We start from the raw sequence: 25,921 nt of genomic DNA, 5'->3' as shown, positions 1-25,921 counted from the left end.
TCCTGGATACGGAGCGATGGCCATTGCGTTGCGACGTAGCCTAAACCAATCGAATGACCAATTAAACAGTAGCGTGTATAGATCTCAACCAATGAAAGTGTTTGGGGCTCGCAAAACATCGTTCAAATAGAGACTCTGCGAGGGAATATAGGAGGGGTGGACGACGGCGCTGCACGGCGCGTTGTCGCGCACGCGGTACGTCAGGACAGGCTCATTGAAAAACACAGTGTTCGAATGAGATTTCACCGTTCGCTCGCTCGCGGATGGGGTGTTAAAGGACAACTTTAGTTTTTTTCAACCAAGGTTCATGTTTTAGGATGTCATTAAAAAAAGTGCTTTCTTTCGTTTTAGGGATTTTAGCTCTTTTTGACAGGGGGGCGGGGGCATTCGAGCATGGGGCTAAATATGTATTATTTTTACCAAATTTTATGTTGATTTATTTTTTTATTATTTACTATAGTCCTAGCCTGAGCTAACGTGTTAGGTTTCTGGTCTAGAGGGGCGGGTCGCGGCTCAGATTTGCGCACGCCCTGATTGGATCTCATCGATCTGTCCGTCACCCCCGGCCCCTCCTCTCCCCCCTAGTGCAGCGCTACGTCACATCATTTGGAGCGACGCCCACCCGGAAGGGTTGACTCCCACTTTTAGACCAGAGCGGCCAATGCGTTCCTCCAGGCTTTACATTTTTGCACCAACAAAAATGAAAGCCTGGTACCGAGGCTACTATAGTCCTAATAAACCCCAGGAAATGACATCTGGCCACAGAAGATCACAGGATATACTGAATGTGAAGGTAGTCTACTGCAAGGCTTATACTGTGTGTATAGGCTCAATATGTCACATTCAATAGATCCTGTGATCTTTTGTGGTCAGATGTAATTTCTTGGGGTTTATTAGGACTATAGTAAATAATAAAATAATAAATCGCCATAATATTCTGTAAAAAAAAATACATATTTAGCCCCATGCTCAAATGCCCCCGCCCCCATGTCAGAAACTGCTAAAATCCCTAAAACGAAAGAAAGCAGCAAATGAAAGAAAAATAACACTCACCTTTTAGTTTCTCTAATAACAACCTAAAACATGAACCTTTGGTTGAAAAAATACTAAAGTTGTCCTTTAACAAAAAGTTAAAGTAACACAATACTGTATTTCCAAACACTGGAACGTCAAAGAGTGTTACACTGGGAAGGAATCGTGGTGGAAAATTGCTAAACGCAAACGAAAGAGACGAGAAGAAGTTGGGGAACCTTGAGCACGGCGTCGTTGGGCCCCTCTCTGTCCATCTCCTCCATCTTCCTCTCCGCTCCGTCGATCCAGTCGCTCACTTCCGTCATCTCCCCGTCCAGCCTCTGCATCTGCCGCTGGTAGTCCTGACCACAGAGAGAGAGAGAGAGAAGCAAACCGGTCGGCGCCCATCGCACATCGCACAGTACATTCCCACCCACGGGCAGTGGGGGGGGAAGTAACTACGTACATTTACTTACTGCTTTTGAGGCATTTGTACCTTACTTGAGTACTTTTTTTAAATCCAAGTTTTAGTTAGTTTTTAGAGCGGGTTTGCTAGTTTTTATTTAGTTTTTATTTTGGTGAAAATGCTTAGTTTTAGTTTAGTTATAGTTTAGTTTTCGTTTTTTTTCAAACTTTGGTTTATTTGTGGGTTAGGGTTAGCGTGGCTACATGCTGCCGTACGGTGCTGAAAACTGCCGTAAGACTTGTTGGAGAAATGAGGAAATTAATCTAATGAATTTAAAAGGATTATTATTATAAATATCCGAAAGTACATAAAGTGTATTTTGTCTGTAATTTCAGTTAGTTTTGAGGACCGTTTTTTTAAATTTATTTTTATTTTTTAGTTAGTTTTAGTTAACTATTATAACCTTGGTGCGCGCGCAAGGAAAGGAAAGGAAAGGAAAGGAAAGGTACTATGTTTACCCAGGGTAACTGGACTAAGCTCAAGAACTTGTTTACAGCCAGGCCCTGCTCATAGAACATTTCATGGTAGGGGGTTCAATGCCTCAGGGGCACTTCAACGGTGGTAATTTTAACGTGTACCGGTCCGGGGGATATACGAACTATAGCAACCTTCCCGATATCAAGACCGCTCCGCAAACCATTCGGCCGGCCGGCGCTGACACACTCTCCCCCGTTGAAACGTACCAGCAGCAGGTTGAGCCACTCCTCGGCCCGGGAGGTGACGGCGATCCAGTTGCAGCGCAGCAGGCTGACCTTGTCGTCCACCAGCCCCCCGTGGTCCCCCCTTAGCACGGCCTTCAGGGCCTCGGCCAGGTCCACCACGGCCTGCAGCTGGGGCTGCCGGTTCACCGTCTCCCCCTGTACGCCCTGGAGAGAGAGAGAGAGAGGAGAGGAGGGTCTTTAAAACCCATTCTGACCGGAGATCAGATTCATACGAAGTTTCCACTGGATACACACTGGTCTGATTAACCCATTCTGACCTGGGAACGATTCTGCGAAATGTCTTCGATAATCCCGACTGTTTTCTTTGAAAAAGCTGTTTTTTCTGTGTCAGTCGTTCTCAAACACTTTCATGTATTGTATTGTATTTGTTGACGAAATTGTCAATATATTTAGTCTTAGTTTTAGTCGCCATTTAGTTTTCACCAGTGGAAAAAGGTAGTCGACGAGCAATTTTCGTCTTAGTTTTAGTGTGTGTGTGTGTATGTGTGTGTGTGTGTCACCTGGGCCCATGCCAGCTCTCCCTCCAGGTCCTGTGGCATGCCGTCCACGGCAGAGCGGTGCGTGAGCTCGGCGTCCGTGGCGGCCAGCCACTCCGTCAGCGCGTTCAGCTCCTTGCGCAACTTCCTCGACAACTTCACACTCTTCTCCAACTCCAACTTACTCTCTGTCACCTGGAGAAGACAGGGGCGCACGCACGCACACACGCACGCACGCACGCACACACACAACAAGTTTACTTCTCTGGAAAATAGATGCAATGGCAGAGAATTCCACAATGATGACATGAATCACTGGCCATATATGTTATATATAGAGGGACTAGTGGAGAAGAGATCCAGTAGAGGCTAAAGGACAAGTCATTAAATGCTTGGTTGTGTGCAGATGGTTCTAGAGCAGCAGCCTGTGTGTGTGTGTGTGTGTGTGTGTGTGTGTGTGTGTGTGTGTGTGTGTGTGCGTGCGCTGACCTGCGAGCCCAGCTGGTTGTAGAGCAGCTTGAGAGCGGTCAGCCTGTCGTCCAGCTCCCTGGGCTGCTCCGTCTGCTGCCTCTGCACCACCTGTCTGCCCGTCTTGATCACCGTCTCCACCTCGCCCTTCACCTCGCTCAGCGTCTTGTACAGCTTCTGTTAGCGGGGACGGACACACGCACACACACGCACACGCACACGCGCACACACACACACACACACACACACACACACACACACACACACACACACAAGAATGAGGCGATGCACTTTTGACCGACCCGAGAAAGATAAGTTCACTTCCTCCGTTAAAAGACCCTGTAATTCCAGGTAATCAATCAATCAATCAATCAAGCAAAGTACCTCAACCCTCTAAGACCCGCATTAATTTCTACTTGCAAAAAATAGATTTCAACCTTACTACTACTTTGTACTACTGGGACTAAGACAAAAAAATATGTTAAAAAAAATTAAGTTTGATGAAAAATGTATAATAATTATATAATAATATAATAAATTAATAATTTACATTTGGGGGATATCTTTCACAATAATGAATAAAACATGTTCTAGACATTCTAATGATCACAAAAAAACATATATTACAATTATTTTACTTACTTTTATTAGGGTTAAAGGTCAAAAGTCATAGGTTAAAAAAATGTCCAGAAATATTTCATTTGTGTGAATGTCAGCCTCTGTGGGGGGTATTTATATGCAAATATCATGACCAATGGCATTGAAATGGCATTGCAATGAACATCACTGATGACGTTTAGGTGAAAGAATAACAGAACCAGCATCATGGCCTATAAGCAGTATTCTAACAAACAGAGTATACCATAGACACCCTGCATGGCAGAAGGCAGGCGTGTGTAGTTAGGAATCATGCTATCAGTGACACTGATGACATCACTGAAACTCACCTGAGCATTGTCATCAGGTGAGGTGTAAACCCATTCTGACCTGAGATCAGATTCATACGAGGTTTCCACTGGACACACACTGGTCTGATTAACCCATTCTGACCTGAGATCATATTCTAAAAAATGTCAGTCGTTCTTCGATTTTTTCAAAAATAGCAGATCTACAAGCTCATAGCGCGCCACTCGGTGGCGCGCTATGAGCTTGTAGGTCTGCTATTTTTCAATAGCTAAAGCATAACATGACGCTAACACCAAAATGGGTTCCCGTTCAGAATGGGTTAAGCCCCGCCCAGAGAAAGCGCTGCTCTCATCGGGGGGGAAACGCCCCGTTCACACAGGCTCATTTTATAATCTCCGCCCGCCCGCGCGCTTGCATGTGACTACAGTACCCACCATGCATTGCTCCAGCTGGGACTGCACCACGTCCTGCTCCACGCTGCGGATGTCCAGCATGACCAGTTGACCCTTGACCCCGGCCAGCGTGCGCTCGCAGTCGGCCAGCCGCTGGTCGAAGTTGGCCGGCTTCTGGAACAGACGGAACTTGGTCCACACGTCCCCCAGCATCTTCTGTGAGACAGGGGGAGAAACACCACACAGACAGACAATGGATGGATGAACTTGGTCCACACGTCCCCCAGCATCTTCTGTGAGACAGGGGGAGAAACACCACACAGACAGACAATGGATGGATGAACTTGGTCCACACATCCCCCAGCATCTTCTGTGAGACAGGGGGAAAAACACCACACAGACAGACAATGGATGGATGAACTTGGTCCACACATCCCCCAGCATCTTCTGTGAGACAGGGGGGAAACACCACACAGACAGACAATGGATGGATGAACTTGGTCCACACGTCCCCCAGCATCTTCTGTGAGACAGGGGGAAAAACACCACACAGACAGACAATGGATGGATGAACTTGGTCCACACATCCCCCAGCATCTTCTGTGAGACAGGGGGAAAAACACCACACAGACAGACAATGGATGGATGAACTTGGTCCACACGTCCCCCAGCATCTTCTGTGAGACGGGGGAGAAACACCACACAGCGCTGATACCATAGAGTTATATATCTATAGAGAAGAAGACACCCGAGTTCTCCTCCCATCCACTTGCATTGAGTTGCTCAAAAGCGCATGAGGCGGATTCACTCCTCCTTCCGGGTAGGAACAGAGTGCATTCTGGGACGGATTGCAATGGTGAGTCATGGCCCCAAACACATGAACGCGCTGCCGTTGAACGCGCACGAGCGTCGTCCGTCGTGAACGTGCACAATGATAGTCAACGGACAGCGCGTTCATGTGTTTGGGGCCAGGCTGCAATACCTTCATTCGGCCACTATGTCCATTTCGCCTCAAGATTTCCTCTGGGTGCCTTCTCTATAAATATATATACTCTAAGGCTGATACATGGCTCTGTCCATCAGCCAATGGACGGATGGCTGGATGGATGAGTCAGTCAGCCAATGGACGGATCAGTCAGCCAATGGACGGATGGATGGATGGATGGATGAGTCAGTCAGCCAATGGACGGATCAGTCAGCCAATGGACGGATGGATGGATGAGTCAGTCAGTCAGTCAGTCAGTCAGTCAGTCAGTATATTTGATATGGTTGGTTTTAGCTTTTTACCCAATTTAGTTTAGGACGTAGATTACAGCCTTCGTCCTACTCCTCTCGCCCGCTTGCGTGTGCGTGTGTGTGTGTGTGTGTGTGTGTGTGCGTGCATGCGTGTGCGTGCGTGTGTGTGTGCGTGCCCATGTGCATACCTGAGTCAGGTCTATCTGAGTCATGACTCGGTGGTTTGGGTCTTTGTCTGCGTTCTTTTTCCTCATCTCCTCCAGGGTCACCTCGTGTCCACTGAGCTCCGTCTCAATTTTCTGTACACACACACACACACACACACACACACACACACACACACACACACACACACACACACACACACACACACACACACACACACACACACACACACAAGGCAATCGGTTTCCAAACATCTTTTTGATAAAAAAAACGCAATGGTCATCTAAACGAAAACAAATTTGAGAACCAGTGATTTCAGAGTCACTTTCTTCCCACCACAAGGGGGCAGCACACACCAAGGTGGAGAGTCTCTCTTTCTCTATTTGTGTGTGTGTGAATGTGTTGTATGTACTGTGTGTGTGTGTGTGTGTGTGTGTGTGTGTGTGTGTGTGTGTGCGTGCGTGCGTGCGCGTGTGTGTGTCTGTTAAGTACCAGCATTCACACACACAAACATACAGTGTCCACATGGACATAATCTCTGTCTTACTGTAAGTGCACAACGTCACTCAATGTTCTGTCTCATACTAGCGCGCACGCACACACACACACACGCACACGCACACGCACACGCACACACACACGCACACGCACACGCACACGCACATGCACACGCACACTCTCTCCATTCTCCTTGCCTGCCAGTCTCTCTCTCTCTCTCTCTCTCTCTCTCTCTGTCTGTCTGTCTGTCTGTCTCTCTCTCTGTCTGTCTGTCTCTCTCTCTGTCTGTCTGTCAGTCTGTCTGTCTCTCTCTCTGTCTGTCTGTCTGTCTGTCTCTCTTGTGGTTTATCAGCTCATCATATTTTAATAAAAAAGCAGCATTGAGCCCATTCACTATGGATCCATGAAAAATCTAGTCTGGTGTCCATTGTGCCTTCAACAAAGAAATGGGGGGGAAACCAATCACCTCGCTATATCCCTCTGTGGCTTCACCCACCTCCGCCCGGGCACGACTTCTTTCATATCCCATTCTGACCTGAGATCAGATTCTAAAAATATCTTCTACAGATTCCTGACAGTTTTCCATTCTGACCTGAGATCAGATTCTAAAAATGTCTTCTACAGATTCCTGACAGTTTTCCATTCTGACCTGAGATCAGATTCTAAAAAAATTCTTCTACATCAGTTTTCTGAAAAGGCTATGTTTCCATGTCAGTCGTTATTCGATTTTTCTAAAATAGCAGACCTACAAGCTCGTAGCGCGCCACTCGGTGGCGCGCTATGAGCTTGTAGATCTGCTATTTTTCAATAGCTAAAGCATGACATGATGCTAACACCAAAAGGGGCTCCCGCGCAGAATGGGATAATGCACAATTATTACCATTCAGTCTATTCATATGAATCATGAATCATTCGCAACCACCAAGTCCCCTTTCGGTCAGGATAATAGCCAGGAAAGGTTCCGATATTATAATCAGAATTCCTTACCTCAATTTGGAAGTTAATTTGAAATCTTCTAGACGAAATGAAATTTTTTGACTATATGATTTGTGAAACGGTATAGTTCCTGTAGTAGTGCCTGGACTATAAACGGTATAGTTCCTGTAGTAGTGCCTGGACTATCAGTAGACACTTGTGTCTATATGGTTGTTGGTGGTGGTGGTGTACTATATTTAGGGCTATATTACGGGGCGGCTGTGGCTCAGGAGGTAGAGCAGGTCGTCCAATGATCCCTGGGTCGGCGGTTCAAATCCCGCCTCCTCCTCCTCCTGTCCTACATGTCGAAGTGTCCCTTGGGCAAGACACTGAACCCCACGTCGCCTCCAGTGAGTCGGTCGGTGGGAGCTCGCCACCGTCGGCGTGTGAACGTGGGAAGTGACGACGCCGGCGTCGACTGTTCGCCGATTCACCTCCCAATGTATGAATGAATGAACCACTGTAAAGCGCTTTGAGCATGGAAAAGCACTATAAAAATGCAATTCATTATCACCTTTATGTCCAGTATGGCTTCATTTGGGACTACCCTTTGCTTGAAGACTATAGTCATTGAAATACCTCTAGGGCTGGGCCTTATGTCCCCATGTTTTAAATGTTTTGTTTCAGGTTCTTAAATCTTTTAGCAGTGTGATATTCCTTTTCATGCAGCCTATTGTAGCACTTGTCACGAATGTAGTAGTAGTAAGTATAGCCTTGCCGAGCCATGAGGCCCATAGGGGCAAGAAATCTCCTGTTTCTGTAGCGTGAGGCAGCTTGATGTACAAGTACAGCCCCTGGACATGACGCTAGTATGTCGCAGGGACTTACCCCCCAATCCAACCCTTGATGCTGAGTGTCGAGCAGCGAGGCACTGGGTCCCATTTTTACTGTCTTTGGTATGACCCGGCCGGGGATCGAACCCCGACCTCCCAGTCTCAGGGCAGACAGTCTAACCACAAGGCCACTGAGTTGGTGTGTCACGAATGTGAAGTGCAGTAAACAAAAGCCACTCCACTCCACTCCACTCCACTTCACTCAGTTGTTCAGTTGTCATTCAGTCGCTGTAGTACTGAAGAAAGGTCAAAGTACTGAACAAGCTTCACGGTGAACTCCTTTATACTTCAGTGTTCGAGTGTGTGTCCAACACGACTAAAAAAAAAAGGATTGAAATGGTTAAAAAGGACGGCAGAAAGTACCTCGGGCCGAGGTTATGCAACTCTCCCAGAAAAAAAAGAAATATAGATTTCATCTTGCCCTGTTTGACCTGTAAACCTGCTTGGTTCAGAACAAATGATTTATTATTTAACAGTATACAGGATCGCAGAAGGTTAATTCACTGGAGGGTGGATGACGGTTGAGAGACAAATATTTATGTTTTCTGTCAAGAGCTGTTGTCTTTTTGAAGATACTTTCCAGGGGCTTTTTAGACGTATTAACCCATTTTGGGCGGTGTTAACATTATGTTATGCTTTAGCTATTGAAGGAATAGCAGACCTACAAGCTCACTACGAGCTTGTAGGTCTGCTATCTTTTGAAAATCGAAGAACCACTGACATAGAAACATAGCTTTTTCAGAACACTGTGGGGATGCAGAAGACATTTTTTAGAATCTGATCTCAAGTTAAAACGGGTTAACCCATTTTGGTGTTAGCATGATGTTGTGCTTTAGCTATTGAAAAAATAGCAGATCTACAAGCTCATAGCGCGCCACCGGGTGGCGCGCTACGAGCTTGTAGGTCTGCCTTTTTTTTTTTAAACCGTCAGGATTTAGAAGACATTTTTTTAAATCTGATCTCGGGTCAAAATGTGTTAAAGAACCACCATTCTTCTGTGCGTTAGAATCTGGTCTCAGGTCAGAACGGGTTAAGACAGAGAGAGACAGAGCATTGGGGGGGGGGGGGGTGTATAATACCTGGGCCTCCTGCGGTAGCTGCTGTGCGTCCACGTGGTCGCCCAGGTAGGCCACCAGGTGGCGCTCCGTGTTCGCGAGAGCCTCCTGGATCAGCCGGAGCGCCTTGTCGTTCTCCTGAGCCCAGTGGACGCTCTGCTGCAGCTCCTTCTGCCTGCGCACCGCCTACTCGCACGCACAAACACACACACACACACACATACACACACGCACACACACACGCACACGCACACGCACACGCACACGCACACACACACGTAAAGTGTGAAGTGAATTGAATTATACTTTCGTAATAACGTTAGAACAGTTTCCGTGCCGGGAATGGATTACTCCAGGTTTCTGTCGCTGCGATATACGACATACCCCCCTTTTGTTTCATGTGTTTAATCCTCTGTATTGTAATAAATAAAAAAGAAACTCCGTCTTCGTCGCGGAGATAGAGACTAGATGCATTCAGCTTTGATGACGAAACCGGAAATCGTCACATGCTGTGGGCTGTTAGGGCTTCTGGGAAATTGAGGCCAATGGAAATGCATGGGGTGCAACAACGCCTCATTGAGACGAGTCTTGTGTGCGTCTTCCGGGTTTTGCACCAAGATGGTGGATGATACGCTCGGATCACAACAACCCGAGGGAGCTTTTTTCGCTGGATTTTCGCGGATTAAAAGCCCAAATAATTCAGCGTATGCTCTAAAGGTGATACAACAATCTCGGCAGTGAAGGGGGGTTGATTAAAATGCGGGTTAAGCGTGTAAAACAGTCAAACTGCTACTTAACCCATTAAGAGCCCATCAGGCCCGACCCTATATACGAAGGCCTTCTGAATGAGTTACTTCTCACACTTTCGAGATTTGTCAACAAAAAAAAAAACGTTCCAAAATAGCAGATCTACAAGCTCAATGTACAAGCTATACAGTACGTAAAGCTTGTATAAATCTGCTGTCTTTGAATATAGCCAACGCGGAAATCAAAAATGACCCCCAGCTTTCACACCCAGAATATGAACAGCATTCTTGTACACACGCACGCGCACACGCGCACGCGCACACACTCACACACACACACACACACACACACACACACACACACACACACACACACACACACAGTCACACACACACACACACACACACACACACACACACATTTGTGTACCCTCTGGTAGGACGGACTGCGTGGAGTCTCTTTCAGTCTCATCGTCGTTGTCGTCGCTGCCCGCCCGGTCGTCAGTGACAACTACACCGATAACCAATCACTGTGGTGCTACGCAGCCGTGACCCCCCTAGCAACCGCCGTCTGTTTACCCAGCATCCTCCTCTGTTTTGTCCTGTCCAGCCACTGTCACTCTCCTACTTCTGTTCTCTCTCTCTCTCTCTCTCTCTCTCTATCTCTCTCTCTCTCTATCTCTCTCTGTCTTTCTGTCTCTCTCTCTCTCTCTCTCTCTGTCTGTCTTTGTCTCATGGTCACTGAGCAGATTAGTCACACATGCGCTGACATCATAAACCCCCTGTGTGTGTGTGTGTGTGTGTGTGTGTGTGTGTGTGTGTGTGTGTGTGTGTGTGTGTGTGCGTGCTACAGAAAGAGAGAGGATAAAAGGGAGAGTGCAATGGGGTAAGTAGAGAATGAGAGACAGAGAGAGAGAGAGAGAGAGAGAGAGAGAGAGAGAGAGAGAGTGATGTGTGTGTGCATGTACGTACAGGTGACAAGAGCTAATCCACGGGATGATTACGCTATGTATAGCCGTGAGCCTGCCACACACACACACACACACACACACATGCAACCCGCACACGCACGCACACACACACACACACACACGCACACGCACACGCACACACACACACACACACACAGTCAGAAGGCATCACAAGTAGCAGACTATACTTTTGCGAAATAAATAATAAATAAACCAATTTGAATCCTGAAAAAGATCCAGACATATGAGGTTTCCCCCCCGACGGAGACAAATTGATACTTCAGAAAAGTCCTCGATCCGCGCAGTGAGACTAAATAGGCTATTATAACAAACACACTTGTTGACCTTCCCCCATAGAAAACCGCTCCGTTTTCCCCCTCGCAGAAATTGGGACGCTCGCCGAGTTGAACGCACGCATACACGCTCATCTCATTAAACGGCCAGGTTCCACACTCATCAGTCATGGCACGTGCACATGCGTGTGCGCGCACGCCACGCTTGTGAGAGCCACAGGCCATGGACATCAGCTTAATTGCAGTGAGTTGGTATAACGCCTGGGTGGGCACAGAGCAAATATATAAACTATACTCAACCTGAAGCGACCATGCCAGCCGCCTAGCTAGTGGAAAAACCACATGAGACGGTATATAGTTCTCAAACCTTTTCATGTCAAGGACCGTCAAATTGATATGTACCCCCTCCCCCCTCCCATCTGAAAAGGGACCCACAGAAGTGATGATTTAAGTAAGTAAAAAAATAATATGATTATTATATGATTATTATATGATTATTATGATTATTATTATTATTAATAATAATACTAATACTATTATTAATAATGATATTAATAATAATAATAATAATACGATAATACATTTTCAACATTTTCGCAAATGTTCAACAATCTCAATCTAAAACACCAGATTTACAAACTCACAATGCCCCAGGATGCAACATTTCTTGAGCTTGCAGATGGGCTATTTATTTGTATTAAAGGTATATTCAGTGATTTCACTCAAAAAACCGTAGGTTTCGTTTTTGGCTGTGACCTAAGCCTTTCATCCAATCAGGATAGAGAGCCAAAAATGAAACCTAAGGTTTTTTGACCCCCAGGGGTTAACTGGGGACAGGGAGGAACTCCTTGGCTTATATGGTCAGCACACTCTATAGTAGAGAGGATTATCACAACAAAACAAAAAAATAAGTGATATTTGAATTAAGTGAAATCACTGAATATACCTTTAAGACGTTTTGAACATCTTCACCTATATAATGACGTGCCAAAAACAGGGACGTCTGGGTTATATTATGAAGAGATTAAAAACCCGAGGGAACAGGAAAACTACAGGCAGCTAAGGGGAAACATTTCAAGAACCAGGGATTTAATTTGGGGTGGTAAATTCTAAAAAAAAAAAGAATGTGTGTCCCTCGTTCCGTTCCGTGCGGCTGTGAAACCCTGCCATGTCACGGTCGGTCGGGCGAAGACTCTGGATGAAGAGCCGGTCGAATCGATATCGCCTCATGAAATAAGAATGAATTGAATTCCCCCTGAGGCCTCTCTTTGTGAATGAGCCATGATGCCGAACCAATCATCAACACAAGTTTTTTTTTACAACTAACAAGGTGAAGAAGCCCTTTCTTAAAGGGACATGTCACCCGCTGGAGGTAACTGCGGTCACTCAATGTTAATAGAATTGTAGATATAACAGTAGAACAATTTGAAATGTGCACACCCTATATGGCCAGAAGAATTATGAAGATAATGAAGTCTGCAGTGTCACCTTGTGGAGAGGGGGGGGGGGGGGGGCAGCATGGAGGTGTGTAGAGGTGTCAAAAGGACCACCCAAAAGTATATACCGGTATATCTGGCCGCGGACCCCCCATCTCAAAATATTTTGTTCCAGGGACCCCCAGAACTACAGTATAAGCAAAGATTGCTTTATATATAGAAAGATTTGTGCAATTTCCAATTCTTTACAAAAACCTGCAGATCTACAAGCTCATAATGCACAGACTGTGACACATTTTGAGCTTGTAGATCAGAGGATAGAGAGGTTTCTTATATACTTTCTGCCCAACAATATTATGCAATGTGGCCCTCTGGAGTCGAGTGTGGTAATATAGTGGCCCTCTGGGTCTACATCATCAACGTTGCCCACCCCAGAGTTAAGGGTCCGGTGTCTTGCTCAAGGACACTTCGAACACACACTAAACTAAAGAAGTGCAGGGGATTGAACCGGGAACCATCGCAGTCCCTATAGATGGAAGCTCTACCTCCTCAGCATTATAAAGAGGTTGGAACTGATTTCATGCAAAAGGAAAAAATAAATAAATACAGTATACTGAACATGAATGAGTAATACAAACATTCAGTTTAGCCCAACAGCTTTGTCTTAAAATTAGCAGCGTGCGTAATGGCGCGTATGGCGGCATCATTAGCTCATCAGAACACATATTCTGCAGAACGATGGAGCAAATGAAAAGGGTTCTGCATGACAACAGGTATACTTCAGACCAATTCGTCATGAGTTTGATTGGCTCCGCAGACTGGCAATAAATCCTGACGATAAATCATGATGCTGTGTGCCATGTTTGTTTGTGTTAGTTTGTTACTGCTATAGCTGGCCAAGATGTCCAGAAGGAATCGCATTTTGCGGGGGTGTGAGTTGTCTTAACAAAACAAGCGAGCGTTCCCACTTGTGCAACTCCTGAACGTGCTCAAGCCGCCTGTTTCTACTCAGCCCCGATGGTGTTTCTGTTTGTACTCAGCCCCGATGGGGTTTCTGTTTGTACTCAGCCCCGATGGGGTTTCTGTTTGTACTCAGCCCTGATGGTGGTTCTGTTTGTACTCAGCCCTGATGGGGTTTCTGTTTGTACTCAGCCCTGATGGTGTTTCTGTTTCTACTCAGCCCTGATGGTGTTTCTGTTTCTACTCAGCCCTGATGGTGTTTCTGTTTGTACTCAGCCCTGATGGTGGTTCTGTTTGTACTCAGCCCCGATGGTGGTTCTGTTTGTACTCAGCCCTGATGGTGTTTCTGTTTCTACTCAGCCCTGATGGGGTTTCTGTTTGTACTCAGCCCTGATGGTGGTTCTGTTTGTACTCAGCCCCGATGGTGGTTCTGTTTGTACTCAGCCCTGATGGGGTTTCTGTTTGTACTCAGCCCTGATGGTGTTTCTGTTTCTACTCAGCCCTGATGGGGTTTCTGTTTGTACTCAGCCCTGATGGTGTTTCTGTTTCTACTCAGCCCTGATGGGGTTTCTGTTTGTACTCAGCCCTGATGGGGTTTCTGTTTGTACTCAGCCCTGATGGGGTTTCTGTTTGTACTCAGCCCTGATGGGGTTTCTGTTTGTACTCAGCCCCGATGGGGTTTCTGTTTCTACTCAGCCCAGATGGGGTTTCTGTTTCTACTCAGCCCTGATGGGGTTTCTGTTTGTACTCAGCCCCGATGGGGTTTCTGTTTGTACTCAGCCCCGATGGGGTTTCTGTTTGTACTCAGCCCCGATGGGGTTTCTGTTTGTACTCAGCCCCGATGGGGTTTCTGTTTGTACTCAGCCCCGATGGGGTTTCTGTTTGTACTCAGCCCCGATGGTGTTTCTGTTTGTACTCAGCCCCGATGGAGTTTCTGTTTGTACTCAGCCCTGATGGGGTTTCTGTTTCTACTCAGCCCTGATGGGGTTTCTGTTTGTACTCAGCCCCGATGGGGTTTCTGTTTCTACTCAGCCCTGATGGGGTTTCTGTTTGTACTCAGCCCCGATGGGGTTTCTGTTTGTACTCAGCCCTGATGGGGTTTCTGTTTGTACTCAGCCCCGATGGGGTTTCTGTTTGTACTCAGCCCTGATGGTGTTTCTGTTTGTACTCAGCCCTGATGGGGTTTCTGTTTGTACTCAGCCCTGATGGTGTTTCTGTTTGTACTCAGCCCCGACGGTGTTTCTGTTTCTACTCAGCCCCGACGGTGTTTCTGTTTGTACTCAGCCCTGATGGGGTTTCTGTTTGTACTCAGCCCTGATGGGGTTTCTGTTTCTACTCAGCCCTGATGGGGTTTCTGTTTCTACTCAGCCCTGATGGGGTTTCTGTTTGTACTCAGCCCTGATGGGGTTTCTGTTTGTACTCAGCCCTGATGGGGTTTCTGTTTGTACTCAGCCCTGATGGGGTTTCTGTTTCTACTCAGCCCTGATGGGGTTTCTGTTTGTACTCAGCCCCGATGGGGTTTCTGTTTGTACTCAGCCCCGATGGGGTTTCTGTTTGTACTCAGCCCTGATGGGGTTTCTGTTTGTACTCAGCCCCGATGGGGTTTCTGTTTGTACTCAGCCCTGATGGGGTTTCTGTTTCTACTCAGCCCCGATGGGGTTTCTGTTTGTACTCAGCCCCGATGGTGTTTCTGTTTTTACTCAGCCCCGACGGTGTTTCTGTTTGTACTCAGCCCCGATGGGGTTTCTGTTTGTACTCAGCCCCGATGGTGTTTCTGTTTTTACTCAGCCCCGATGGGGTTTCTGTTTGTACTCAGCCCCGATGGGGTTTCTGTTTGTACTCAGCCCCGACGGTGTTTCTCAAACAAACGTTCAAAGTCAATAGACTTTCGGAAAGCCATAGATTGGACACCAGCGTTCTTCCTCAGGGTATATAGCCTGTACCCCGAGGATGACTATCCTTGTCGAAACATTGGTTTCTTGTACATTCTTAAGAAAATATGTCCAAAACTGTTACTTTTCAGGATTCAAAATGCTAACATAGCCAAAGCAGCAGATCTACAAGCTCAAAGCGTGGCCTGCAGGCCGGGTTCCGAGCTTGGGGATCTGTCGATGCTTTTGTGCTTTTTAACAGACGGCGCTAAAAGAACAAGGCCTCAAGCGAGAGCCTGCCCCCGTCAGCAATCAGATCAGCCCTGGTAAGCAAGCTAGAAGAACATCACAGCATCACGCCTGGGAACAGAACAAAAAAAACCTCTTTGTTCAACTTCTTCAACGGCATGAAGAAGGTCGAAGCGGTCAAAACCGAAAAGCTATTTCAAGGTTTCAGGGTTATCGAGCTCACTATATTCATTTCAGCGTCCGCAATACTTTCAGTTCAATAAAGGGCAACCATTTTTGAACAGGCCTTGCACACGCCATGATGTTTGTGTGTGTGTGTGTGTGTGTGTGTGTGTGTGTGTGTGTGTGTGTGTGCGTGCATTATATCGTTAAATCGTGCTCAGACCCTTTCAAAGTTTCAGGCTTTTTGTTATGTTTCACACTCATCTTAAAAGTGATTTTCTTTGGTTAAAATAAGTGTTAAACAGCTCTACTCGTTGCTATAGAGTGTTTATTCAGTAACATGTCTCTCCAGCTTTTTATTAACCCATTTTATGCAGGAACCCGTTTTGGTGTTAGCATTACGTTATGCTTTAGCTATTGAAAAATAGCAGATCTACAAGTTCATAGCGCGCCACCGAGTGGCGCGCTATGAGCTTGTAGGTCTGCTATTTTTGAAAAATCGAAGAACGACTGACATTTTTTAGAATCTGATCTCAGGTCAGAATGGGTTAATCAGACCAGTGTGTGTCCAGTGGAAACCTCGTATGAATCTGATCTCAGGTCGGGATATCCAATCAGGATAGAGAACTCAGGCAGGCTACAGATTAAACGAGTGGAATTGTAAGTGACAAAATTGGAAACTGGAGCAATGTAAAATTAAGCTCAGCATGAATATAGCTATACTCTCTCACGATTGGCTAAAAAATATGTTTTTTGTTTATTAAAGAGCTGTCAGGGAGACGCCTGTCATTGAACAGACACTCCATAGCAATGATTACTATCCGAATATAGTGATTTAGCCATTTAACCAAAAAATATCACTTACCCTACCTTTAATTGTTGTTGAACAAGGCTGTCCAACAGGTGTGTAGGCAGATGATGGATCAGATTCAGAGCTTACAAACCCAGGGTGATTAAGCGGCCACGAAATACAGTCGCTTGAGTGTAGTGTAATAGATAAACACCACCAAATGTATGCCCACACAACAGTGACAACACACACACACACACACACACACACACACTCACACACACACACACACACACACACACACACACACACACACACACACACACACAGACACACAGACACACACACACACACACACACACACACACACAACGCCGGTCTCGTCCACTTTTGTTTACCGCATATCGTCTCCGTCGGGTGGAAACCTCATATGTCCAAAACTGTTACTTTCATAATAAAGAAATATAGCAAAAGTATATGCAGATCCGTATAAGCTCAAAACACGTCACTTCGTGCGGGGTTTCGAGCTTGCAGATCTGCGCTATACTTGTGTGTGTGTGCCGTAGTGTGTGTAGGGCGTTCAACGCTGTAGTATGAACAAGTAGGGCGTTCAACGCTGTAGCCTGTAGTATGAACAAGTAGGGCGTTCAAGTGAAAATGTGGAAATAAGAGGTTCCTGCAGGCTGACAGCAACGATATGATGAAAGTTAAGTGCGCAACATGTTTTTTTTTTTTTGGTTTTGTTTTTTTAAGAACAGAACCCATATACCTCACATGCTGAGTTAAACAGATCATTAAAAATAACTAGGCCATTATTGAGAGTAATACTCCCTGAACACACACACACACACACACACACACACACACACACACACACACACACACACGCGCGACACACGCGCGACACACCCCCACACACTTACAGAGACAGGCTCGTGCAATCTCATCTCCTGGCAGATAAAAAAGGTACTTAGCAAACAGTTTGGTACTTTTTAAATGTACTGTATACACGCCTTCACCCTCCACAGCGATAATGTCGAGCGAAATAAACGTTTTATGACTGTTCATTAACTTTAACGCAACTTGTTTTTATCCCATTCTGAACGGGAACCCATTTTGGTGTTAGCATCATGTTATGCTTTAGCTATTGAAAAATAGCAGATCTACAAGCTCGTAGCGCGCCACCGAGTGGCGCGCTACGAGCTTGTAGGTCTGCTATTTTTGAAAAATCGAAGGACGACTGACATTTTTAGAATCTGATCTCAGGTCAGAATGGGTTAATCAGACCAGTGTGTGTCCAGTGGAAACCCTCGTATGAATCTGATCTCAGGTCAGAATGGGTTATATGCCATCTGTCTTGTCTGTGTGTGGACGTCTTTCTTTGTTCCTGCAGTGCAATCAATACTAAGCAACGTCTGATGTGTTTGGGGCCAGGCTGCAATACCTTCATTCGGCCACTATGTCCATTTCGCCTCAAGATTTCCTCTGGGTGCCTTCTCTATTCATATATATACTCTAAGGTGCGTGCGTGCATGCGTGCGTGCGTGCGTGCGTGCGTGCGTGCGTGCGTGCGTGCGTGCGTGCGTGCACTCACCCTGCCAAACAGCTCGTCCCAGCGTGTGTTGAAGGCGTCCAGTTTGTGCTGGATCAGTTCGTCCAGAACCCCTCCGTCCATCAGGGTCTGAGACAGCTCTCTGATCTGGTTCCTGTTGTCCTCCGGGTGGCGCAACAGCACCTCCAGGGCCTGCACACACACACACCACAACCACACACACACACACACACACACACACACCACAACCACACACACACACCACACACACGCACACACTCCATGTCAATTGACTCCATGACAAGGTCTGCATTTATCCCTGAAACTTGTTTTTTCCTTTTTCTTTTGCTTGTTCATACAGCCGCAGCTTGCAGGAGGATACAGACGCACATTAGGAGAAAAACTCCTCTCTGCGTTCTAATCCAGTCCCTTTCACTGTACAGGCTCCTGGGGACCTTGTGCAGATCGAGAGACTGAAAACCATTATGCCCACGACGCGGCTCGCTTGACGCTCAGACAATGAACTCCGGCTGTTTTTTTTAACCCATTCTGACCTGAGATCAGATTCTATAAACGTCTTCTACATCCTGACAGTTTTCTGATAAAGCTATGTTTCTATATGTCAGTCGTTCTTCACCAAAAATGGGTTCCCGTTCAGAATAGGTTAAGCCATGCGATGCGGGAAAACCTGCCTCTGTCGTTTTAGATTTTTATCTAGCGACATGATATTTTCAGGGAAAAAAAATAATGAATAAAAAAAACATTAGAACATTTGGTTCTCAAAAAATAGCAGATAATACAGTAAGCCTGGTCCGTTGGGTCTCTTGACAAGGTGGCCCTGAAGTATAGGACATTCATTTAGGGTGAAAAGAAAAATCAATCAAATTTTAAATACAAAAGTAGCAGATCTACAAGCTTGCGGGATCTGCTACTTTTATGTGACGCTGTAGCACGTGATCAAGCAGGGCAGTTAATTTACAAAAGAAAAACTAAAAGACACAAAAAGTTTGAAAATGGAGATAGATCTTTTCTATACCCAACAGCGACGATACATGTAACGGCTTTGTATCTGACATACTGTACAGTATAGAAGAGCCTTACTGTAGCGCACATTGCTGTAGAATCTACACGGCTATCTACAGTGTAGAACAGCCGTGTGGTGTTGGCTGAATGCTGTGAAAGCTAACAGCACAGGGAGAGGCAATATGGCATGATTCTCTAGCGATAGGCGCTATAGACTGCTGTTTGTATATCTACTCCGACAAGAGATAACAGTGTTCGTCCTGTGGCCTTCTGCACTGGGTGTGTACTGTCGTGCACTACAACAAGGGTTGCCAAACTTTTAACCCATTCTGAACTGAGATCAGATTCATACGAGGTTTCCACTGGACACACACTGGTCTGATTAACCCATTCTGACCAGAGATCAGATTCTAAAAATGTCAGTCGTTCTTCGATTTTTCAAAAATAGCAGACCTACAAGCTCGTAGCGCGCCAAAATGGGTTCCCGTTCAGAATGGGTTAGGTTGTTATTAGAGAAACTAAAAGGTGAGTGTTCATTTTCTTTCATTTGCTGCTTTCTTTAGTTGTAGGGATTTTAGGGGGGGGGGGGGGGCATTCGAGCATGGGGCTAAATATGAATTTCTTTTACAACATTTTACAGCAATTTATTATTTTATTATTTACTATAGTCCTACTAGACTCCAAGAAATTACATCTGGCCACAAAAGATCACAGGATCTACTGAATGTGACAAACTGACATATTGAGACTATACACACAGTATAAGCCTTCCCCCAGTAGGCTACCTTCACATTCATTAGATCCTGTGATCTTCTGTGGCCAGATGGAATTTCCTGGCATTTATTAGGACTATAGTAAATAATAAAAAAATAAATCACCATAAAATCCCTAAAACGAAAGAAAGCAGCAAATAAAATAAAAAATGAACACTCATCTTTTACTTTCTCTAATAACAACCTAAAACATGAACCTTGGTTGAAAAACACTAAAGTTGTCCTTTAAAGCCGCGACCGCCTCCCCCAAAAAATAAATACCGGTATATATAATGATATTTGAACTGCGGGGATCCCCCACCCTGACTGAACTGTATAGGCACCCACAGATCGGTTCCACAGATACATATCGTGAAAATAGCCGAACTGCAAGCTCATGACGCGTCACACTGGGATGCGTTGTGAGCTTGTACATCGGCTGTTTTCACAATGTTTGCCTCGTTCTTACATTTGACAATTTGGCCAATTTGGTATACGAAAAAAAAAAGTCTTAAAAGTCATTAGAATGCAACTTTAGAAATAGATACCCACATACAGTTATAGTCTACTGTGTTGGTTTGTTTACTGAGTGAGAAAAAATAATGTTGCACATTAAGCTAATGTGCAACCGTTCCATCCGTTCCATTCGGTGTACAGTGGTTCTCCATTTTCTATTCATTTCAATTGGACCCCCGTAACTCTCAGAGTTACACTCCCGTACGTTGAGTGTTTCCAGTGAGCACTGGAAACACTCTGTTTCCAGTGTGTTTCCAGAACACACTGGAAACACTGTGTAACTGTGTTACACAGTTACACAGTTACTGTGTAACTGTGTAACAGTTACACAGTTACAGAGTGTAACTGTTTACTCTCTGTAAACTCTCCGGTTTACAGAGAGTTAAACCGGGCGTAAACTCTCAGAGTTACACGCCCGTACGTTGAGTGTTTCCAGTGAGCCGACAACAGCAGCACCCTGACTCTGTTGGACCAGACAACAGAGCCTTCATTAGTATCATCGGTGACACCTGTGAATTAATTAAAGTCGGAAGAGGCCTGGAAGTAAATGGTAACGTCATTGGTGGAGGTCTTTTGGGTCGACGGCGCCGTCTCCTATACTTACGTCCAGAGCCTCCTGCAGCTCCTCGGCGCCGCCCTGCAGGTTGTCAGTCTCGTCCAGTTTCTGCTCCAGCTGGTCCAGGAAGGCATTCTCCTGCTCCAGATAGGAGAGCAGCTCACACCAGCACGCCCACACCTCCTGCAACACGCACACACACACACACACACATTAGGGCTGTCAAAAAAAATTGATTCGAGTTAGAATCGCGATTCTAATGCCGTCCGATTCAGAATCGAATCTCATTTTCCAAAAATCATTTTCTTTTTTTCTTTTTTTTTTTTTTCTTGCACAAATGTACCTGTACCTGACAGTTACATTTGTGCAAAAAACAATGCATTATGGCCTGGGTTTCTGCATAGTGCATTTACTACCAGCTAAGCTAAGCCTGCCAATTGTATTTATTTTACACCTGTTTTAATACTAATGTATTGTTCTGGTATTGAGTGAGAAGAGATTTTGTGACTTTTGTACTGGTTCAAATTTGTGCAAGCTAAATAAATGAGACATGTTCTTACGCTTGGATTTAACCTTTGTGTGTTTAAATCATTCAGTTGATAAAACCTTTACAATTATACAAGCTTTTTAGTAAATGTACTCTGCTTTCATGCCAGAAGACTGGAGTAGATCATGCTAAAATTCTATTTAATTGTTTTTATCGAGAATCGGAAAAATCGAAAAGATCTTTTTTGAATCGAATCGTCACCCCAAGAATGGGAATCGAATCGAATGGTGGGACACCTAAAGATTGGCAGCCCTAACGCACACACATCATGTTTGTGGCAGTTCAGCCTGCCACTGAGACTGAATGGCTAAAGATTGAATTATTATTTATTGTGTATGTTGCAGAGAATTATATTATTTTGGGATGTTTATGTAAATGAGATGATGATGATGAGGCTTGATTGATAATTGGTTGACTCCACAGTAGGGAGCAACTATCAGCTGTGGGGTGTGAACATACCAACAGTATGAGGGTTGTTTGTTTAGAGTACTCTGATTATTATGTAACACTTTAACCTTTTAAACCTTTTAATTTGTTTTCTAATAAATATGTCTGTATTTCTTTCTGTAAAGCGACTTTGGGTACCTAGAAAAGCGCTATATAAATCGTATATATTATTATTATTATTACTTTAACCCATTCTGACCTGAGATCAGATTCTAAAAATGTCTATTACATCCTGACAGTTTCATTATTAACCCATTCTGACCTGAGATCAGATTAAAAAAATGTCAGTCGTTCTTCGATTTTTCAAAAAATAGCAGACCTAGATCTGCTATTTTTCAATAGATAAAGCATGACATGATGCCAACACCAAAATGGGTGCCCGTTCAGAATGGGTTAAATGTGTGTATATGAAATGTGGTGTCTCTGGACATTGAGTAACTGGGGAAATTGTGGAATCAATTTAGGGTTGGTATGGTCCGTGGGAGGGGCTTATCCTATATAAGTAGGAAGACTTCCCACTGCCAGTCAGTCAAAGCAGGACTGCAGAGGTGTGAGGACCGAGGGCCAACCTGCCAGTTGCTGTGTTGTAAATACCTTCATTCGGTTTTGATGGTGTGAAAAGGTGAATAAAGAACAGACTTCTCTGCATCCAAAGGTCTCTGTCTGACAGTTTTCTCAAACTTTTGGCTGTTCTTGCTACAAACATGTGCCTTATATTTTCGGCAAACACTGCCCACACTATAGGGCAAAGTGTGACAATGTTACACCAGCACGCCCACAGCTCCTGCAGCGCACGCACGCACGCACGCACGCACGCACGCACGCACGCACGCACGCACGCACGCACGCACGCACGCACGCACGCACGCACGCACGCACGCACACACACACACACACACACACACACACACACACACACACACACACACACACACACACACACACACACACACACACACACACACACACACACACACACACACACACGTCATGTGAGGACAGTGATTGTATGAATGCCATTTTAAGATATATTATTATAGATCGGCTATTTTCACTAGTTTAAAATGTTTTTCAAAATAGTAAAAAAAAAAGAAAACATGAGTTTGGAGTTTGGATTGTTTTTTTACGCATTTTTCTTCACACACAGACACACACACACACACACACACACACACACACACACACACACACACACACACACACACACACACACACACACACACACACACACACACACACACACACACACTTCTCAAGTGTTTCTTTTCTGTCTGAACAGCCCAAGGCTGTCCACGTATATCGGGATTCGGCAAGTAATGTTTTGATTGAAAAAGAGAGAACAGTAAAGCTCTATAAGACTCCGGTGAGGTTATCCCAGGTTTTAGACTAGAGCGTTTTTCAGTGGTTCTCCGAAAACAGCAGATCTACAAGCTCACAGGGTCGGTTCATGCCAACATTATCTTCTCTTCTGGGAAGATATGTGTCCCTGGCACAAAACATTTTCAGATGGGGGTCCCCGTGGCCAAATACATTATATGTTAGGGGTGCTTGGTCTCAATGGGTTAACCCATTCTGACCTGAGATCAGATTCATACGAGGTTTTCCACTGGACACACACTGGTCTGATTAACCCATTCTGACCTGAGATCAGATTCTAAAAATGTCAGTCGTTCTTCGATTTTTCAAAAATAGCAGACCTACAAGCTCGTATCGCGCCACTCGGTGGCGCGATATGAGCTTGTAGATCTGCTATTTTTCAATAGCTAAAGCATAACATGATGCTGACACCAAAATGGGTTCCCGTTCAGAATGGGTTAACACTTGAATTATTGAGCACCAATGTTGATTTTGAATTCAGTTTACTCTTTTTAATAGAATTTAATTTCGTTTTAGACGTCAAATGTCATATTTTAGTCATCTGAAATGTCTATTTTTAGTCGACTACAGTTGATTTTGTTGAAAGACATTTATTTTGACAGGCCTTGTTCTCGCCCCACCCGGAGAAACGACTGATTTCACAACACGTCAATCTGCTATTTTCAGCATGCAACCGAACAAAAAAATTACTTGTCTTTTAGTTCTACTGGATCTCTTCTCTCTAGTTTCAATTTTTTTTTTGACGAAATTAGCAATATATTTAGTTTAATACTTTTTATTTCGTTTTCCTCAGTGATAAAAAGGTACAGTTTTGGTGTTTTGGTGTCAACAAAATCAACACAATTTAGCGCCAAATACAAATCAATTTGGGGGGTCACTGTCCTTAACCCGTTCTGAACGGGAACCCATTTTGGTGTTAGCATCATGTTATGCTTTAGCTATTGAAAAATAGCAGATCTATACAAGCTCATATCGCGCCACCGAGTGGCGCGCTACGAGCTTGTATAGGTCTGCTATTTTTGAAAAATCGAAGAACGACTGACATTTTTAGAATCTGATCTCAGGTCAGAATGGGTTCATCAGACCAGTGTGTGTCCGGTGGAAACCTCGTATGAATCTGATCTCAGGTCAGAATGGGTTAAGTTGACATTAACGCGTTTGAGAACCACTCAGAGCTCCAGTCGATAGAACAAACTACATGGCAGGAGAGACGGGGGGGGGAAGGACAGTGGGGATGGCTCCGAATGATGAGTCCACCATGTGATGTATTATGGACTTAGTGGAAGGTTGAGGCCACGGCATGTTGTACATCTTCCCCCAGAGGCACTAATTGCAGCACGTTGGGGGTGCCAGGGGGGGGACGGCCACGTACGGTCCGCCATGGTGTTCGCATTTAACCCATTCTGAACTGAGATCAGATTCATACGAGGTTTCCACTGGACACACACTGGTCTGATTAACCCATTCTGGCCTGAGATCAGATTCTAAAAATGTCAGTCGTTCTTCGATTTTTCAAAAATAGCAGACCTACAAGCTCGTAGCGCGCCACTCGGTGGCGCGCTATGAGCTTGTAGATCTGCTATTTTTCAATAGCTAAAGCATAACATGATGCTGACACCAAAATGGGTTTCCCGTTCAGAACGGGTTAACCTCACATTCCAGTTATTTCATGCACTTATCATCCGTCGGGTGGAAAGCCTAAATGTGTCCAAATCACACCGTCACGTTATGGATAACTCTATCTTTTCACTTTTTAGTACCATTATGTCTTTTGCTTTTTTAGCGTTCAAATGTGGGAAGGAGAAAAGCTTTTAACACCGTGACCAACGGAGAACACTGTGCGTGACCGCAGCGACGTGCCGCGCTACATTAATGCACATAATCGTCGCCGTGACCGTGTTACTGTTCGTGTTTTTTTCAGCCGAAAAACATGGATTTCAATATAACTTTCGACGTGGGGGGGGAACGGGGGGCCACCCCGCGAGCAGGATAATCCACTCTGAGCCGTTATCAGGAAATAATGCACCCTCCTCCGTGTATTATATAATTGCATTATGCTAATTTAATTAGCATCTGCATCAATGCATTATATCTCAATATCCGTCCCCCGCTTCATTGTGGATTATCCCCCTTGCTTATCATTACATATCTTTAACTAATAAACCTTTTTTTTTTTTTAAATCCCCATTTTCTGAAAAGTAACAGTTTTGGACATACAGAATAGGGTTTCTGCCCGACATCAACGATGAACATCGTTAAAAAAAAAAAAACGATTTACCAAAAAAAAGACAGCTGAGCTACGGTGGACTTGGGATGGAGTCATGAAAATGTTCACCATGATTAACACCAGATTAAGATACGAAAAAGTCTAGTCTGGAATTCTCCTTTAAGTACCATGCAGGGTCTCATACATTGATGTCATGATATCAAGCTGTACTGCAGCTATGTCGGTGGAAAATTATGATTTTTT

The 25,921-nt window shown here is 44.9% G+C and overlaps 1 protein-coding gene across 4 annotated transcripts in view; it reads right to left on the bottom strand.

The window, feature by feature from the left end:
• Nucleotides 1-25,921, bottom strand: part of dmd (dystrophin) — a 441,564-nt gene that overhangs the window by 130,807 nt on the left and 284,836 nt on the right. For all 4 annotated transcript variants that reach the window (XM_083758765.1, XM_083758766.1, XM_083758767.1 and 1 more), the window contains exons 31-39: nt 21,129-21,263; nt 18,276-18,425; nt 9,228-9,389; nt 5,866-5,976; nt 4,484-4,657; nt 3,165-3,320; nt 2,700-2,870; nt 2,161-2,343; nt 1,251-1,373 (exon numbers count right to left, since the gene is read on the bottom strand). In XM_083758765.1, coding sequence (XP_083614891.1) covers nt 1,251-1,373; nt 2,161-2,343; nt 2,700-2,870; nt 3,165-3,320; nt 4,484-4,657; nt 5,866-5,976; nt 9,228-9,389; nt 18,276-18,425; nt 21,129-21,263 — 1,365 coding nt within the window. The remainder of the gene's footprint in view (nt 1-1,250; nt 1,374-2,160; nt 2,344-2,699; nt 2,871-3,164; nt 3,321-4,483; nt 4,658-5,865; nt 5,977-9,227; nt 9,390-18,275; nt 18,426-21,128; nt 21,264-25,921) is intronic.

This window comes from Protomyctophum parallelum (assembly GCF_964188405.1).
Source record: "Protomyctophum parallelum genome assembly, chromosome: 23".
In the NCBI taxonomy this organism is placed as follows: domain Eukaryota; kingdom Metazoa; phylum Chordata; class Actinopteri; order Myctophiformes; family Myctophidae; genus Protomyctophum; species Protomyctophum parallelum.
The sequence above is the reverse complement of the archived record's forward strand: the minus strand, read 5'-3'. Positions and strand labels throughout refer to the sequence as shown.